At 42.6% G+C, this 18,571-nt stretch overlaps 1 protein-coding gene across 1 annotated transcript in view; it reads right to left on the bottom strand.

The window, feature by feature from the left end:
• SIL1 (SIL1 nucleotide exchange factor) overlaps nt 1–18,571 on the bottom strand; it is a 257,812-nt gene that overhangs the window by 181,537 nt on the left and 57,704 nt on the right. Inside the window, exons 2-3 of the mRNA XM_045027870.1 lie at nt 6,775–6,889; nt 1,646–1,781 (exon numbers count right to left, since the gene is read on the bottom strand). Coding sequence (XP_044883805.1) covers nt 1,646–1,781; nt 6,775–6,879 — 241 coding nt within the window. The 5' untranslated portion in view covers nt 6,880–6,889. The remainder of the gene's footprint in view (nt 1–1,645; nt 1,782–6,774; nt 6,890–18,571) is intronic.

The following is an 18,571-nucleotide window of genomic DNA, read 5'->3' as shown; positions in this document are numbered from 1 at the left end:
CAACAGCAATTTTCTATTAAGACCATAAGAACGGCCATACTGGGTCAGACCAAAGGTCCATTTAGCCCAGTATCCTGTCATCCAATGGTGGCCATTGCCAGGTGCCCTAGAGAGAATGAACAGAACCGGTAATCATTAAGTGATCCATCTCCTGTCGCCCATTCCCAGGTTCTGGGAAACAGAGGCTAGGGAGACCATCCTTGCCTATCCTGGTTAATAGCCATTGATGGACCAATCCTTCATGAACTTATCTAGTTCTTTTTTGAACCCTATTATAGTCTTGGCCTTCACAACATCCTCTGGCAAGGAGTTCCGCAGGCTGACTGTGCGTTGTGTGAAAAAATACTTCCTTTTGTTTGTTTTAAACCTGCTGCCTATTAATTTCATTTGGTGACCCCTAGTTCTTGTGTTATTGCTTGTGAACTCAATTGGCCACCTGTTCTATCATGGAATACAGGAGCACAAATCAAATATTATGCCTGCAGGCATTTATGCTGCATACTTGCAAATACATGTATATACAAACAGGTGGGATCCTCAGGCTCTTGGGAAGCTGACAACGAAGTCCTCCGTGTCGCGTATTTTGGCCATCCCTACTCTGAGGAGTCTAGTCTCCACTTGGTGGATATGCATAGCCATCATTAATATTAACCACATATGAAACAAGGGGAGACTAGATTCCTGAAATAATAAGCATGAGAATCTTTACCTGAGGTAGCCCACCTTTCATTTTCTTTATCATAAAGCATTTAAGAAGTCTGAAATATAACATACTTTCAAAGATTAACTGTGGGACAGAAACACAGATTCTAACCACAGTCACAGAGATTATAGCCAAGCTGTGAAGGGCATCCAGCACAAAACTAGATTCATTTATAATTTTATTCTCTGTAGGAGTCCAGTGACTATTGCAGGTTTGCTAGCTATGTCCCATAAGTCTTTGGGCAGCCGCTGATTCTACTGGTGCCTCTGTGCAATGGTCAAGAATCTTACATTCCGGGACAATGCCAGCAACCCAGAAGAGCCAAACTAAATACTGGGGTATAATCTTTTAAAAGTTTGATATTAAAGTCACACACATTAAGCCAGAATTAAGAAGCACACTTTTGAGAAATATGTAACTTAGATTTAAAGGAATAAAACTAGACTTGAAACAGCTAAGGATTAGAAAGCTTTCCTCTTATAAAAACTGCACAATATTACACTTACTACTCTTAATAGCAAGTTTGCCATCGAGCAATATTTAATCAACCCAAGAGGCCACAGCAGACCAGAACAGCATGTGCCAAACATATAAAATCCGTCTTTTGATATACATAGAGAAAAAAAAAGTGCTTCTGAGCTAGTAATGGAGGCACATCATCTACCATTTGACTGACAGAAAGCTCAGTTAGTTGTAAAGTCCTGGAGGTGCACTAGCAGAAGTTCTTGAGACTGACAATGACCACACAACACCAGATTTGGTGGTAGTCTTGTTTCCTTTCACTGAGGCAGAAAGCTGTTCTTCCCACACCAGACACCTCTTTGTTTAAACACCAAAAAATGCAGTTGGATTTGATGGTTATTTTTAGTTTCTATGATGTTTCTGTCGGTAATGTCAGATGTAGTTTCAAAGGGACACAATAATTCACCATCAATGTGTTACCTGGACGGACTGTTTGCCACTGATATGTTGGGTAAAACACTTCTAAGTCTTCAGGATCAAGATCATCATCTGCTACTGACTCTTTGCCATTCTCTTCTTTTAAGTCACTTTCTTCTGTTTTTGTTAGGGCAAACTCCTGTAGGATACACAAGATGCAGCTCATTAGTAATTGCACCTGGGTTATGTAGTGTCAGTGGAGAACACATTCCTCAGGTTACAAAATTTTCCCCTCTCTAGCAAGTTTGTTTTTTGACACCTGAGATTCTTTCTACATGGATTAAAAATATATTATTAAAGATTAGACCAGTATAACTGTTATGACATTTATGTTGAACAAAGCAGTGCATCTTATTTCCTATTCTAGTGCAGGTTGCAAGCTTCAAGCGAGGGTTAACAGAGCCAGATCTATATTATAGCCCAGGCTGGTAGCACTGCCTATTAGGAAGGTTGTGTGACACTTCCCATCATAAAGACGCTGTTTTCAGTAGCTTATAACTTTGCCAAACTAACTGTTCAGATGAAAGTTTCCATGCTGTGTTTCTGCCTCAGACTGAATGCTTTTTGGAAAACGTCAGCCAAAACTGTATGGCCATTTCCAACACCAAGGATAGGGGAAAATATGTTGTTTTGTCCATGTCAAAAAATTCTGGCAACCTCTTCTTTGAGAAGTTTCTAGGGCCCCCATGCTTTGGAGCAGGGATTTGACATTTGGCAAAGGGGTGCCGTTTGAGTCAAGAATGTGCCTTTGACTGTCCCTTTGAAAATCCACCCATATTTGACCAAGTTATAATCCTTTGAAGGAAAAAAAAATCACAGTTTACATATGCTCAGTTCCCTGACTATTCCAGCCACACTGAACATTCTCCACCCTGGTGCTGAGCAGGACTTGCCCTGCAGTTGCAACTCTGGGCTGCTACGTGCAAGGACCTGGACCAGGAGTCTGTCTTTCCTATGCTCCCAATGCCCCCACCCCACCCCCCGCCACTGGGCCCAAACAATGCAGTGAAGGGAGCTGCCTGATTTGAATGCAGATCAGAAAAGAGCCAGACCAGGGAGGGGAGGGAGTAGATTTGGTCAAGCAGCCGGGGAGGAGGAGGAGAGTGGGACTGTGAGCCAGGGAGCAGAGACTGGGACTGGATGGGGAAGAGGACTAAGACTGGGGTAGAGGGTGACTGAGGCTGGAACAGGGATTCCAGAGGGGAGAGGTTAGGACTTGCTGGATAAAGAGATTGGGACTGGAATGAGAAGCCTGAGGATTGGAGGCTCAGATTAGGGGTAGACTGGCTAGGTGAGGAGAATGGGTCTGGGTGAGGACCTGGGGTGGGGGAAGAGACAGGAATGGGACAGGGCAGAAGGAGTCAAGTTTGGAGGGAATTGGCAGAAGCGTCTATGCCCACTAGAACACACTCCCTTTCAGAGCATGGAATGGAACTCAAGATTCCCGAGTCCAAACTTTCCTCTGCTGTCACCAAATATCTGTGAAACCAACTGACAAAATCCTCCTTTTGTCCTCATCCACATATAAGATGACAGTCTACTACAGCTACTTGTTATCATTGTAATCACAAGCCGCACAGTTCTGTGCAGTGGATATAAAGGTTTCAATCTTGCTGATGAACCATGTAGGTGTCAAGATGATGCTGCATGATGGAATTTGTTTCTTCATTTTGCTTTTTAAAAAAACCTAGGAAATCACACACACAAACTTAAAAGAACCTTTTATTAAGGTTGCAAAATCAAGCACTCAGAAGTTAGGTAGTGTCAGAATTATGGTTGTCTACACCTTACAAAATAGGAAATGCCAGAGTTAAGGCACAGACAACCTTAAGTCTGGCATTTCCCTAACTTTTGAGTGCTTGACTTTGCAACCTCATTCTTATTTTAACATAGGGGTGGTGGGTTTGCGCACAGCTGTGCACGTGTATTTATATTCTTTGGGATATTCAGAGGGAAGGACGATTCCGTAACAAAAATGAATCTCATTGAAAGGAATGGCTATTTTGTAACAATGCAGAGACAGTCTCAGTTTTAGAACCTCTCATCCCTTTTGCGCCTCTTTTTAAACTGGATTTTATTTGTAGCATTTACATTATATTAAGAGCTAAGTAGTTATATCTTGATTAAACAATAAGGTGGTGATCGGATCACTATCTACAGATATCTGAAGTGTGTGAATACCCAGACTAATGGATGACAAACAGGAAAAGTTTCCAATCAATGAGATCTATTAGTGTGTGGAACAGTTTCCCAAGGAAAGTAGTGGAAGCCCCATTACCTTCAGGCATTTAAAACTGCACTGGACAAAAAAACAATTAAGAATATGCTGTAAGTAACAATCTTGAACTGGGAGGAGATGAGACAGTGAATCAGATGTGACCCAATATGTCTTTTCATCTCAGATTTCATAGGAATTGTCATAATGGACCAGACCAGTGCTACATCTAGTTTATTAACCTGTGTCTGTCAGTGACCAGTTCCAGACACTTCAGAGGAAGGTACAAAAAAATCTATCAGTGGACAATTTGGAATAACCTGCCTGTAAAGGAAGTTTCTTCCTAATCCCTCTCAAACAGTTTGGCCCATTCCCCAAAACAATAGGCTTTACAGTTGTTACTCTTCTAATAAATATTTTTAAAACAAAACAAAACAAAATTAAGTGGCTAACTGAAAATTCTGGACCAAATTCTGCATTCACCTCTCCCACCAACTTCAATGGAAGTTGTATATGCATATTTAATAGAAGAATTTGGATTGTTTGCATTTAAATGTATGTTACACAGTTTCTAAGAAATGTTTCTGAGTGTGGGAAATATCAGTCTGTAGTTCTGTGCAAGACATGTGCAGTTAAAAACAATGGTGATAATACATTATAATGATTGAAAAGTTACAGAACATTTTTATTTTAAATGTCAAAAGGACATAAATTTGAGAAGTACAGGGAAACTAGAGCTTAATTCATACTTTTCCTTAGTGTATGATGAGAGGATTAGAATTGTTAAGATTATGACAAATGGTTAAAGCTTAGTTACAGTCATAAACATAAGTAGTCAGCTTCTATTGATGAAAGTGAGTGTTAACATTTTCTGAGCCAAGATTCAACAAAGCTAATAAAAATGAGCCAATCGTTATTACTTTGCTTATTTATGTTGTTAGATTATTATCCAAGAGGGATTTAATGATATACAGTCCCATAATACATTCATCAACATGCCTCTTAATTTTATATCTGTTGAAACACATAATGGAGACAGCTGATGTTTACGAATGGTCTCCATTCAATATGAGTGCTGCAAATCTAAATGTACTGTAAGGGGTAACGGTACGTGTCTTTCTTCATTTAAACAGTTGCTTCAGCTGTTTGGCCTGTGATCACTTTATAACTATCCCATTTTCACTAACAGTCTAAATACCATTAACATTTGCTATGCTAATGAAAATTGGCAATTGCACAAAACAAGTTTATCATTATATTTTCTACTTACATAAAGTACATCAATTGGTAACTACTTTTGTTTTCCTTAGAGATTCAAAAGGGTAGAAACCAAAACAGGTTCTACAAAGAAAGATGGACATTTCCTTAAAACCAGATACAATGTTAAATTGGAATTAAAATTGAGATTATTCCCAGTCCAGGAGATTAGACACACCCCAAATGGGGTTCCCTGTGCCCCATCCTTCCTTAAAACTAGTAGTGGCGGAGATCACCTACATGAGCTCTTCTGGGCTGGCAGGCGGCCCCCATTACCACCCCCATGGCCAGGCTGAGGCCTTGCCTCTCCTCAAGCCACCACTACCTGTCTGCAGACAGGCTGGGATCTGTCGCTGAAAGGGAAGGGACTGAGCCCTTCCTGAGCAAAGGACTCTGTATGGCGGGAGCCTTGCAAAGCCATGATAATGTAGTGGTAATGAGGGTCATTCCCATCTCAAGGTATGTCTACACTACACACTAAGCCTGAGCTCTGACTCAGGTCAACAAGCACACAAGGCCCTGGTCCTAGAGCCCTGGTAGGGAGGTGGGTCACAGTCTGAGTCCCGCTATGACTCAGGTCCTAGCCCTGTCATTTTGCAGTGTGGATACAAGTCAAGCCACATACTTTAGTCACAAGGACTGCATAGTTCAGTATGGACGTATTAACACAGCTGAGACACCCAGGTCCAGCAACTGTAAACCCAGATTTACAATGCACTGCAGACATTCAAGCATGTTTCCAAGGTGTCTAATACACTGGGTGACACAGACACAGGCTTAGTGTGCAGTGTAGATATACCTTCAGTGTCCTCTGCTGGACTGTTGTTGTCAAGGTCCCAGAGAAGCGGATTTCAGAGCCCATGAAGATGACTGCGGCAGCTCGCACCTCTCTGAGCTAGTGTGTCATGCTGTCTGCAAATGCTGGTAGGTGACACTGCATTGGTTACACTCAGGGACACGTATTCAAGCTTTCCTTTGCAACCAAGAGAACTAGATAATTTTTTTTTAAATGAAAGCTAAAGTTATGTCCCCAAACTTGGGTCTCTTATTTTCTGGTTGTTCAGCTTTGCACCCTTACATAGATGCTGAATGCACACAGCTCCCATTCATTCAACTGAAGTCTGAAAAATCAGGCTCAAGGTGTCTCAAGTTAGGCATCCAAAAAAAACAAAGGGCCCAAAATCATACGCTGCTTTTGAAAATGTGGGTATAAGTGACTTGCCCACAGTGACCAGAAACACAGCTGGGAACAGAATACTCTTGACTTCCATCTCCTGCTCTCACCACTAGACCACACACTTAGCTTTAGTTTTTGTCCTAATGAAATTAAAGTTTTAGTTGCAGCTGCTTAAACAAAACAAGGTGCATGTGACAAAATGTGAATGTTGCCTGAATCGCATGTTTCCTTTTCCATGTCCTCTTTATTGATCAGCATCAAGCGATTTAGATAGGCTTACTTCTTAAAACTTTTCTGAAATTTTATACCATAAAACATTTTAAAAAAAGGCAAAATACTGCAAAGATGAGAGCTGATGCACTGCCATACATAATTTCAGGAGAAATAAATAAGGCTATGCTCACCCCACCAGCACCAAGTAATTCAAATGATTCAAACGACCTTTTATAGCCATCTTTCACTCTTAGATTACAAGATACTTACTGGAATTCTGTCACTTAAGCATGAACAGAAGCACACTGCAGAAAGCAGCAAAACCAGCAAATTCAGTTTAGAGGCAATGGACAAGAGTCCAATGCAATGAGACATTGCAGTCAGTCTAGAATTGAAAGAAACAAAACAATTATATAATATGTTAATACACACTCTTCACAGTTTTCAACATCTACTATACCACATTCTGCAGTTGAGTATTATATTTATTAGACATACAAGGTGGGGGAGGTAATATTTTTTTATTGGACCAACTTCTGTTGGCAAGAGAGAGATGCTTTCAAGCTATATAGACTTGGACCTGAAGAAGAGCTCTGTTAGCAAATTTAGGGCCTGTTTTGGGGCCTTTTCACATCCCAGGGCTTTTTCACATTACCTCATGTTAACAAAAACATAGCTGGGACCAATATTCGACCACTCCAAATGAAGATGCACCTTTCTGTGAAGTATCATGATATAATCTGCAAGCAAAATCCCACAGCCCTTACTCCACAGAAGTCAACAAGAGTTTTGCCTGAATTAGCACTGCAGATTTGGTCCTTTTTTATTTCCTGTGGCAACTCCAAAGAAGTGACTGAGGAGCTCACGTGCAGTTCAAGACAGGCATTTCAACCACAAGGCGGGGTATGGAAACAAGGCTTTCCTTGGTCATCACCACTGTCTCAAAACAAGAGACTGAAACCTTTGGCGCCAGTTCAGCTGAGTCAAATGGGGAAGATTCAGATTCCTGCTGAAACCCATAATCCAGCCCGAACATGAATAATAATAAATAAAACAGTAGTAAGCCAGATTTTCAGAAGGGTGGCAAGTGAGACTAGGCCACTAATATGCAATATATAGGGCTACGATTTAGTCACGGAGTTTGTGGAAGTCACAGAATCTGTGACTTCCAGCAACCTCTGTGACTTCAGCCTGCAGTGGTTGGTAGCTGCAGAATCCCCCGCCCCCCCTCTGGCGGCCTCTGGAACTCCCAGCTACCAGGGGTGGTGGGGGAACCCCCAAGCTCCTGACCACTGGCGGAACCAAGCTCCCGGCCGCCATGGAAGAATCCCCAAGCTCCCAACCGCCACAGGTTCCAGAAGCTGTGGGCAGCAGAGTACCCTGCAGGCCCCAGCTACTGCAGGAAGCTCCTAGCCCCTGTGCCCACTTCAGGCAGCTGTCGCAGATATTTTTAGTAAAAGTCACGGACAGGTCATGGCTTCCATTAATTTTTCTTTTTTGCCTGTGACTTTTACTAAAAATATCCTTGACAAAATCTTAACCTTAACGATACACTATGACCAATGCCACTAGTTTCTCATCTGGGACACAGAGTGCAGCACTATTGTGGCCTAATTCCATCAATTTCTTGGGAGACACTGTTGTGTGATTTCAGCCAATGCCATCTGCTTCTCAGAGGAACGGGCTGAAAGATACAAATGCTGACCAAAAATCACATATAATTTTTCCCCTTCCACAATTCTTACAGCAATTGCTCTTCACCATACAGGAAACAGATTTTGCTTCTGTTATAAAACAGAAGACACAACTGAACACGGAAAAATTAATTTATCCCCAAAACAAAAACTGAAAATCTGATAAGCAGCAGCAAGAAGTTCACCAAAGCAGTGACTGAGAACTTACAGCTCACTAAAAATAAGACTCAAATGTACTGCTAAGAGTGGTGACAAATCAAAATACAGTTCTCTAAAGGCTACAAGATTGTGCCTGCCTGGAATGCTACATGCCCCAAAACACTTAACATCTTGTGTAGGTTACAGTTAAGCAGGAAGAGTTAGATGTTAAATGCAAGGGGATATGTTCATAGAGAGAAGCATCAGTATCTTGCCACCTTGTTACAGGATAGAAATATTCAGATGTAGTGAGACATTTTCAGACTAAATTTTAAAAGGATAAAAAGCATGTGTGTGTGTGTATTTGCAAAACAAAACAGAAAATTTTCCCCTGTCCACAAATATGGCTTTGTTTGAGACTTCATAAAGCTTGCTGCATTTTTAAAACCTTTTAGCTGTTAAATTTGCTTTGTTTCATATCTCTTGTAACAGGTGAAAATAGAAAGATGTGGATCTATATATGGTTCTGAACAGATGATATGATTTGTAATAATAAACATGTTTTACAATATACAAAATTAAGGAAATTTGCACTGGTGTAATTACCAGTATAAATTTCCCTAACACAGAAAAGGGCCTTGGTTTTAAATTATCCTCTACCTTTTCTCATAGAAAATTAGGTGCTTAAGAGGCTACAGACACCCAGACCCAGAAATCCTTTTGTTCTCAAGAAGCAAGTGCTCATGTCATAGCATGCAATGTTTTCAGTGGTGTGGCTCATTACCGACTGTGAGTTTCCACTACAAGAAAGTTCTGTTGAAGAGCTTCTGAAAACCTCATCTCTATTGGTGGCTACAGTAACAGTGCTTCCATTATGCTCTCCTTTAGCAGAGACATTTTACTGTTACTAGTTGTGCATCAGTAACTGCTGCACAGCTCAGCGAGTGCAGCCAGTAGAGACCTAGGTGACACAATTCAAAGGAATTCAGTAACAGGTACATATTTCATGAATTCTTACTGCGGCTGGGTATTTGCCATTCTTTTGTGTTTTAACTCTAAATATGCAGTGCGTATTACGTGTCTCCAACAACTCTATCAGAAACATTATCTGAATTTTGATCAGCTATGCTATAAGAGCACATAGCCCTGACTTCTCTTGTGCCCTTGTCATAGGCTTAAAGGCCAGAAGGGACCATCCTGATCATCTAATCTGATCTCGTGCACATTGCAGCCCACAGAACTTCACCCACCCACTCCTATAATAGACCCATAACCTCTGGCTAAGTTACTGAAGTCCTCAAATCATAATTTAAATACTTCAAGTTACAGAGAATCCACCATTTACACTAGTTTAGTGCAAGTGACCCATGTCCCATGGCTGCAGAGGAAGGTGAAAAACCCACAGGGTCTCTGCCAATCTGACCCGGGGGAAATTTCTTCCTGACCCCAAATATGGCAATCAGCTAGACCCTGAGCATGTGAGCAAGACCCACCAGCTGGACACCTCTACTCTATGTTGCAGCCAACAGAAATGTCAGAAAGTATAATAGTCCTAACCCTGTTCTCAGCTAAAGATCAAGGAAGTAATACTGGGATTATAGCAGCCTTGCAAAATTGTTAGGAAATCTTACCAGCCCAAGCATAAAATCTATTCCGCTGCCCTTTACCAAGATGGCTGATCATAACAAAAATACTAATGATAATTTACTCACCCATCAGCAAGACTCACTCTTGCCAGGTAGAACATTGCAAGGCTGCATTAAAGAACGATAAAACTTTAAGTGAAATTTGGACATGAATCCTGATTGCCTCATGCAAGCTGCTGAAGCATCCTCAACTTGCATTGGCATCAATGGGATTTGAGAGCACTCAGACTCTGACAGAATGAGGGCCCTAATATGGTGGTTTACTGGGTTTTTTGTTTGGTTGGTTTTTAAGGTTTTAAAAGATGAATGCCTAATATGGATACTACCCAGAATGTTACAGGTCAACTATGTGTCAATTTGAGTTACTAGTTTCAATGTAGCTACGAGGATCAAAATCAAATATGGTCTCAGCTTAATGGTGAGTCTCTATCCAGTCATTCCAGACACACAAATTTGACATTCTAGTAAGTTTTTACTATCTTTAATTATTATGAACCTATGATATGACCGACAAACATAACAAAGCTAAACTCATTTAGGAAAACATAGAAGTGATGCCTCCTCAACAAAGCATTCTTTGCATCTGAAAAAGACATGTTTACTTGGGGTGGCGTGGGAGGGAGGAAGGAAGCAATCCAAAGGAATACTTACAGGTAAAGCACATGCCTTTTGTTAAAATAAGTAACTGCTTAAGACCCCAGATCAATAACAATATTGCAATGCAAAATTTTAAACATTTTCAATACGTGTTTTAAATAAACTACTTGAAAATTATTCATGTTATTTTTATACCATAGCACCCAGAGGCAATCAATCATGATCAGTCTCCTAATCTGTTAGGTGGTATATAATCACGCAGGAAAATTCTAGGAAAACATATCTATGCAGACCTGAAAATTTCCTCTTAGCGCAATAAGGTCCACAGATCTATTACAAACGGTAGGTACTTTACCCTGCTTGCAATTTGGGGGCAGAACCAGATCTGTCAGTCACTGGACACAAGGGAATATCCTAGCTATCTGAAATTCCCTCCAGCTGAGAATTTTCACAGCCAAGATAATTCCGTTCTACTTTCCTAAATTACAGAATGTGTTAACTATGCTTTGACAAAAAGGCATAGCAATTTCTCCTAATGCAGAGCCTGGGACTAATCTCCCCTAACATCCCCAGAATCAGGTTTATTTTGTTAATTTCCATCTTTGGAAATGTTCTGGATGATACATTTGTATCCAGGGTGGGCCCAATCTGTGAACAGTACTACTTGAAGAAAGGACATTTTAGCATAAACACAGATACATTTTCCTATTCTTCATCATAAGATCCACAGATCTGTTACAGTGGGATTTTCACAGCAATGGGCCTCCAGGATAGGAAGCAGGATCTCCCTTTAAACACGGACATAGAATCATAGGACTGGAAGGGACTTTGAGAGGTCATGTAGTCCAGTCCTCTGCACTCATGGCAAGACTAAGTATTATCTAGACCACCCCGGACAGGTGTTTGTCTAACCTGCTCTTCAAAATCTCTACTGATGGAGATTCCACAACCTCCCTAGGCAATTTATTCCAGTGCTTAACCACTCTGACAGTTAGGAAGTTTTTCCTAATGTCCAACCTAGCCCTCCCTTGTTGCAATTGAAGCCCATTACTTCTTGCCCTATCATCAGAGGTTAAGAAGAACAATTTTTTTCCTTCCTCCTTGTAACAAACTTTTATGTACTTGAAAATTATGACTCCTCTCGGTCTTCTCTTTTTCAGACTAAACAAGCCCAGATTTTCAATCTTCCCTCATAGGTCATGTTTTCTAGACATCCTAAATGCAGAAATTGTGCGTCTTCCCCTGGGCACTGAGGCATGAACAAAATACTTCTGTAAAAACTGGCACTGGTCAGAGTTCAGATGATCAATATACAGAATTTGGTATTATTATGTATTGATGGCCATGTGGCCACCTAGCAAAGCTCAATAAGACATGACTTCTCTATCTGAGATGGTCAGCATTCCTACAGATTGGTCATCGTTTCTTCAATTTACTTTCAGAATGAATGCTATAACAGTTGTGAGGACTACTTGGCTGAATTTAAAAGTACAACAGTTGATCTCGGAGAGAGTTCCCATCCTCATCAACTCTTCTGATCAGAGAAAGTTGTTATTAGGACATCTATTTTAATAAATAGGAAGTATGATGGCACCTGTCACAGGGGTGCAATTAGGATAGTGCTGTAAGAACCAGAATACATTTCTAGGGCTGAGCTCTGTAACTCTGCAGGGCTGGAATCAGGACAGTTGTCCTAAAAAAGCCTTTAATGTTGGGATTTTTGCACAAAACTTCCATTTCCTTGAACTTGCTGAGAACATTATAGTACAGAGACATGACCTTTTCTTTTGACACTCTCATGCACAGACATTAGAATCCTCCTGGAGGAATTTGAGACAATGTTTCATCCTTGAATGGGTAGTTAAAACATGGACTCTGCTTCAGCCAGTAGAGTAAGTTCTATTTGTTGACTTCTCACTAGGCTCCATGAGACTGATAATCACTTCATCCAAGTATCCATTCTGAATCTGTCTGGTGCTGGATGGAGAACTGGGTTTTGGCAATCGCAGACTTCCTCTGCAAGGTAGAGACAGCGAAGACTCAATGTTAGCTTAAATCAAGCCTGAGAACCATAACCTCTTCAGACAGAAAGACAAACCATATCATTGTTCCCAATAGGCTTCACTAAAAACTGGATTTTTATTTCTGTGACACCACTTGTTTTCCTTTATTACCAACTTCATCTTTTATTAACATTCTTCTGAGAGGAGATCTTGTACCTAAAGGAATTCTTCCTCAGCACAGGCTTCTGACTGACTACCCTGGCACCCATATGTCTGTGTTTATCATGAATCCAAGATATTCCATAAGCCATATCGTTCTGTGTGGTTGTTTCAGCTCTATCATGCTCTGTAAAGAGCTCTGATTAGCAAAATTTTCCAGGAAGAAGCAAGAGTAAAATTCCTTCTTTCTTAACACCAGTATTTATGTTACCATAATCCTGGATGCACTTGTCAGATCAAATGTTAATGATGAGAATTGAAAGGGGAAGGGGGGAAAGCTGCCATTACATGAAAGTTCTGTGGAATGATAAAATGGGAATGTGAAGATGAGTCCCCTTTAGGAACTCGTTAAAATGTTTCAGATGGAGCCCTGATCTGTTTGCTCCTGATTATCGAAGGCTAGTAATAGGATGGGGAACAGCCCTTGATGGGAATGGGTTATATCACTCTGATTTGAAGGAAAAGATGGATGTTTTATTCACATTCTAGCATTTCAGTGGGTAGCTTGAGCTTCCAAACAAGACACTTATTAAGAGGGAGCAGGAGACATAGTCCCTTCCTTTTGCCTCTGGCTTTTCTTGGCCTATCTCACTCTCTGAAGCCTGCAGGGATACCAGCCTCCACAAAACACCACAGAGCTGAGTGAACAATCTCCCCAAAAGGGAAGTGAAACTCTAGGATAATGGCTGGGTATGAGAAAGACACGTTATTGAGACAAATTGTTAGTCAGAAATTGAAAATACAAGGTTGGAATTTCATTCAGAAAAGCCTTGCTGCGGGGAGGGTTCAGTGAGCTGCCTGCAGCTTGGGGGGGTGGGCGGGGGAGGTTTGAACAAAAGAAAGGGGTAACTTCAGGAGGTGGGCATTCCCATGCAGCCAGTGACTGACAGGTCTGGTTCTGCCCCCAAGCTGCAAGCCAGCTGAAGTACTCATTACAATGAAGCTGTGAACCTTAGCTTGACCAACCCTGCAAACATTTAAGTATGTGCATAATATTACTCTCACAAGCATTTTCCATTGACTGCTCACATGAGTAAAATTATGCATGTGCTAAATCTTTTACAGCAAGGGTCCTCAACCTTTTTCTTTCTGAGGCCCCACCAAAATGCTACAAAAACTCCACAGCCCACCTGTGCCACAATAACTGGTTTCCTGCATATAAAAGCCAGGGCTGGTGTTAGGGGGTAGGGCTCAGGGACCTGGACTTCAGCCCCATGCGGTGGGGGTTCAGCTTTCTGCCCTGGGACCCAGTGAGTCTAATGCTGGCCCTTCAGCCGCTGTAAATGTTTTCTCTTTCAGACTCCTGGCAAATACATGTCAGCAGCACTTACAGTCACCACCAGGCCTTTAAAATAACATGAAAAATCTAATTAGTTATTTAGATAACAATGTTTATACAAACAACCTCACAGTTTAATTTTAAACATCATTTAGTCAATTAATTAATTGACTTAATGAATTCCTTCAGAACCTTAGACATTCACAGAAAACAGGATTCTCCAGAGGGCACCCACATGGCTTTATTCATTTGTGATCTGTTGTTTGAGCAAGGAAGAGCCAGGCACAGAACAGGAGATGCAGAACCACTGCTATCTATCGTCTAGTCATACTGCAGCTGTCTGTGCCCTGTCTAGTGGCTCACCAGATCCATTTCATGGGTGCTCAAATCCTGCCCTAATGCAGGTTGCTTTGGAAACTTGCCAGGAGGAAGAGGACTGCAGCTGATCTGCCCCAAATGGTGCAGGTATCCTATGTCCGCATCTTTAATGCCAAGGGGCAGCCCATGAAAACTACGGGTCCCATATTCAATGCTCCACCTTAAAGAAACCTCCCACTCAGCTCAAGATGGAGTACTTTAAGAACTGTCCTCAAAACTCTGAGGACCCTCCTATTGATCTGTACTCATAAGAATGGCCATACTGGGTCAGACCAAAGGTCCATTTAGCCTTTATTCTGTTTTCCAACAGTGGCCAATGCCCCAGAGGAAATGAACAGAACAGGTAATCATCAAGTGATCAATCCCCTGTCCCCCATTCCCAGCTTCTGGCAAACAGAGGCTAGGGACACCTTCCCTGCCCATTCTGGCTAATAGCCATTGATGGACCTATCCTCCATGAATTTATCTAGTTCTTTTTTAATCCTATTATAGTCTTGGCCTTCAGAACATCCTCTAGCAAGGAGTTCCACAGGATTGTGCGGTGTATGAAAAAAACACTCATGACCTGCCTCCCCCATGAAAAAAACACTCATGACCTGCCTCCCGCATAGGCTCGATAATCTTCACTATCTTTGATCCACACATGCCATCCTTGTGTCTGGAGACCACCCCTTACTTTGAGATTAAGTAGCTTGTTCAACTTTGAATTATTACATGGCCTGACAATTGGAGCAGGTATGAGGATAATGAGCAGACAGGTAACAAGCAAGTGTGGTTAGGATGAAGGAGGAGGATGTAGATAGGAGCCCTACATGTTACTTTGCACATGACCCACAAAACCAAGCACTGACCTCCTCTCTGCCCCTCTGTACAGACTGACCACTGCTGGTACAGAAGTCCTCTCTGCACCCATTGGTCATCTAGAACAATTTTCCTGTCTTTCTCTGGCTCAACACTACAGCTGTGATTTGAAATGACAGGGAGCAAACCTCCCTTTCCCCTGCCTATATATAGCTCCTCATTTCCTTCTCCCTCTGCTACACTGCAGTTTTACTGCATAGTGCATATTGGAACTGCATGAGGTTTTTTGGGTAAATAGCTATTATTTCCATTAGTCTTTATTTACGAGGTGATGCTGTAACTCTTATTAAATCTTGAGGTGCCAGCATTTTGAACAGTTTTTTCAAGGGACATTCCTCCAAGTAGGAAGAGGCATCCAGTGGCTGTGTATGCATTCTGGTGAATTTTAGCTTTCTTCTGAAATGAATAAAAATGCACATTACAAAGCTCAGTCGGGTGTACACAGGAGCCTGCCTACAATTGGCCATCAAAGAGGAAGAGGTTTTATTAACATAATCATAGCTTATATGAAAGTGGAGCTCTTTGTACTTCCCAATGTTTCCACCATTCACCTGTGGCTCTTAAACTGAAATAATCTCCTTTCCCTCTCAGGTAGCTTCCCTGTTTCTAGGACTACGAAGGGACTCAACGAGAATAAAAAGACATGCAAAAGCATCTCAGCATTCTAAAAATATATGTTATTCTGCACACAGAGTTAGAATAACACATAACCAAAACATGTGCACACACAATACACAAACTCATACAAGCCCTGCAGACTCTCATATACACACATGTCTGCACATGCACACTAGATGCCCTACACACATGCACCATGGAAGGATTTGTAATGCACACCAAACACCTAAACACCACGCCACACATGCACCTACACCACTTCCTTTTTGTGTATTGAGGGGTGATTTCAGGCCTTCCTTACAAGGACCTAAGCCGTTCCTTTTCTCTCCCTACCCTCAAGAGATTCTGTGGGTTTCACCTTCCCCTTAGCACTCCTCTCTTCTCTGCTGCCTGCCTCTATGCTGTGAGGGAATCTAGGTTTTAATTTAGAAGAGGGCCAACAAGTCCTCCAGTAACTCACTAATTTATCTTATTCTTTGTAGTTTGAGCCCATGTTGCTATTTGAAAGGACAAATCACTTCTGTGTACTTTTTACAGATTTTAGTAAAAAGAGTAAGTCATTATTAAAAATCACATGAAACACCATTAAGGGAAAATCTACTATGATGCTTACTGACGTAATTAAGAATAGAGCAATACAATGATCAAATTGATCTCCTGGGGGAATTCTGCACCACTGCACATGTGCAGATTTCATGTCCCCCTCAGATTTCTTTGCTTCCCTGCAGAAAAATGACTTTCTGACCAGGAAGCAAAGGGAAGCCGCAAGAGTGGTCATGCACTGCTCCCCAGCAGTATAGGTGCATTGTTTTGGGTCCCCGGGGCAGCCAGCAGAGTGGTAAACAATTGGAGAGGAGGGGAGGGGAGGGGCGAGGCTGGGGATGCCCCAGCCAGGGGCTCTACCCTGTGCCAGGCTCAGCTACTAGTCCTGGCGGGGCTGGGGAGGATGGGACTTCCTCTTCCCCTGCAAGGAGCCCCCAGAGCTGAGTCAGACCCACGGCTGCAGGAAACGGTGTACCCCTCACCCCCACTTCCTACCCCCATCACTCCTCAGCTGTAGGGAAGAGGAGGAGTCACAGTATGGGGAGCCGCTCCCCTATCCGCCCAACCCCCATGCAACTGGACCCACCTCATACCCAGATTGCCCCACCAAGCCTCACCTCTTGAACCCAGAACTCTCTCACTCACCCCCCTGAACCCACACCCCGACAAGCATCATCCTCTGCATCTGGAGCCCCCTTGCACCCAGACCCCCCACTCCCGCCAAGCTCCACCTCCCTGTATCTGGACTTCACCCCTGCACCCAGACCACCCCCCGCACTCAAACCCCCACCCCAACAAGCCCCATCCCACATGCACCTGGACCACCCTATCCCCCCACACCCAGATTCCCACCCCACTGAACCCTACTAGCCCAGCACCCGGATTCACATGCCATCAACAAGATCCCCCTTGCTGAGCCCTCCACACCAAGACATCCCCCCCATCCCCGCTGAGACCCAACCACCTTCACCTGGATTCATTCCCCTGCCAAGTTCCACTGTGTCTGCACCCAGAACCCCCCCCCCGGCAAATAAGCCCCTGTTCATTCAGATCTCCCTTGCACCGAGTCCCACCACTAAGCCACCCACACCCAGATCACTCCACCCCTGGAACTCCCTACACTAAGCCCCTCGCTACTTGGATCCTGCTGGGCTGAGCCTACCTGCCTACATCTAGTGTGCCTGGCACAGGGGGCAGGGCCCCGGGGTGTTTCTGGGACAGTCTTGCACCCGACCCTGATACAGTGCAAGCGCAACTCTACCACTGAGTCCATATCCAGCGGTCAGGGGGCACAAGGTGATCTCCTACTTCGGTGCAGTCAGTGGCCTGTGCTTCCCACTGCCATGCTGGAACCTCCACATTTGTTTACTGACAAAATTTGCAGAATTTTAAAATATTGTGTGCAGAATTTAAATTTTTTTGGCACAGAATATCCTCAGGAGTAACACTGAGGTCACAAAAGAAACTGAATCAAAAGATCAACGGGTTAACAATGATATGGCTCAAATTATCAATTGGTCAAGTCAGCAAATGACTGCAACAGGTAATCAAATAGTTCATGAGGCTGACAACAAAGAATAACTTTTATTAATCCTGCAACAGGAGACTGAAGGAGGCAGCTGTTTTGCCTCAGTCTAAACCCACCCTATCACCCCTCCCAACTAAAAGGTCTTGCTCATGGCCGTGAGACTGATGCAGCTGGTTAAGGACATAGCAGACCCTTGTAGTTTCTTACCATTACCAAAAGATATCACCAGGAGCAGTAAAATCACCTTAGTTATTCTTAAGGAAGTGTAGAGATCAAAGTGGTTTCTTAAGTTCCTCCTCATTGCTACTCCACACTTCCTCCTTAAATCTCACCATTGTTATGGTAACTAATATTCTCTTATTTTCCCACATCCTAGAGTTTACCAAGTTATTTCAGAACAAAGAGTTTCACTGAATATGCTCACACCTGATACTCTAGCAGCTTCAAATAGCACTCTTCCTTAACCAAGGAGGCACCTAGAAGGATTCCACAGCAGAATTAGGATTTAGGGAATCATTATGCACGCTGTTCCCAAAAAAGGCTGCAACCTCCCTTTCCCCTCC

Source organism: Mauremys mutica, chromosome 8 (assembly GCF_020497125.1).
Source record: "Mauremys mutica isolate MM-2020 ecotype Southern chromosome 8, ASM2049712v1, whole genome shotgun sequence".
NCBI classification, from domain to species: domain Eukaryota; kingdom Metazoa; phylum Chordata; order Testudines; family Geoemydidae; genus Mauremys; species Mauremys mutica.
The sequence above is the reverse complement of the archived record's forward strand: the minus strand, read 5'-3'. Positions and strand labels throughout refer to the sequence as shown.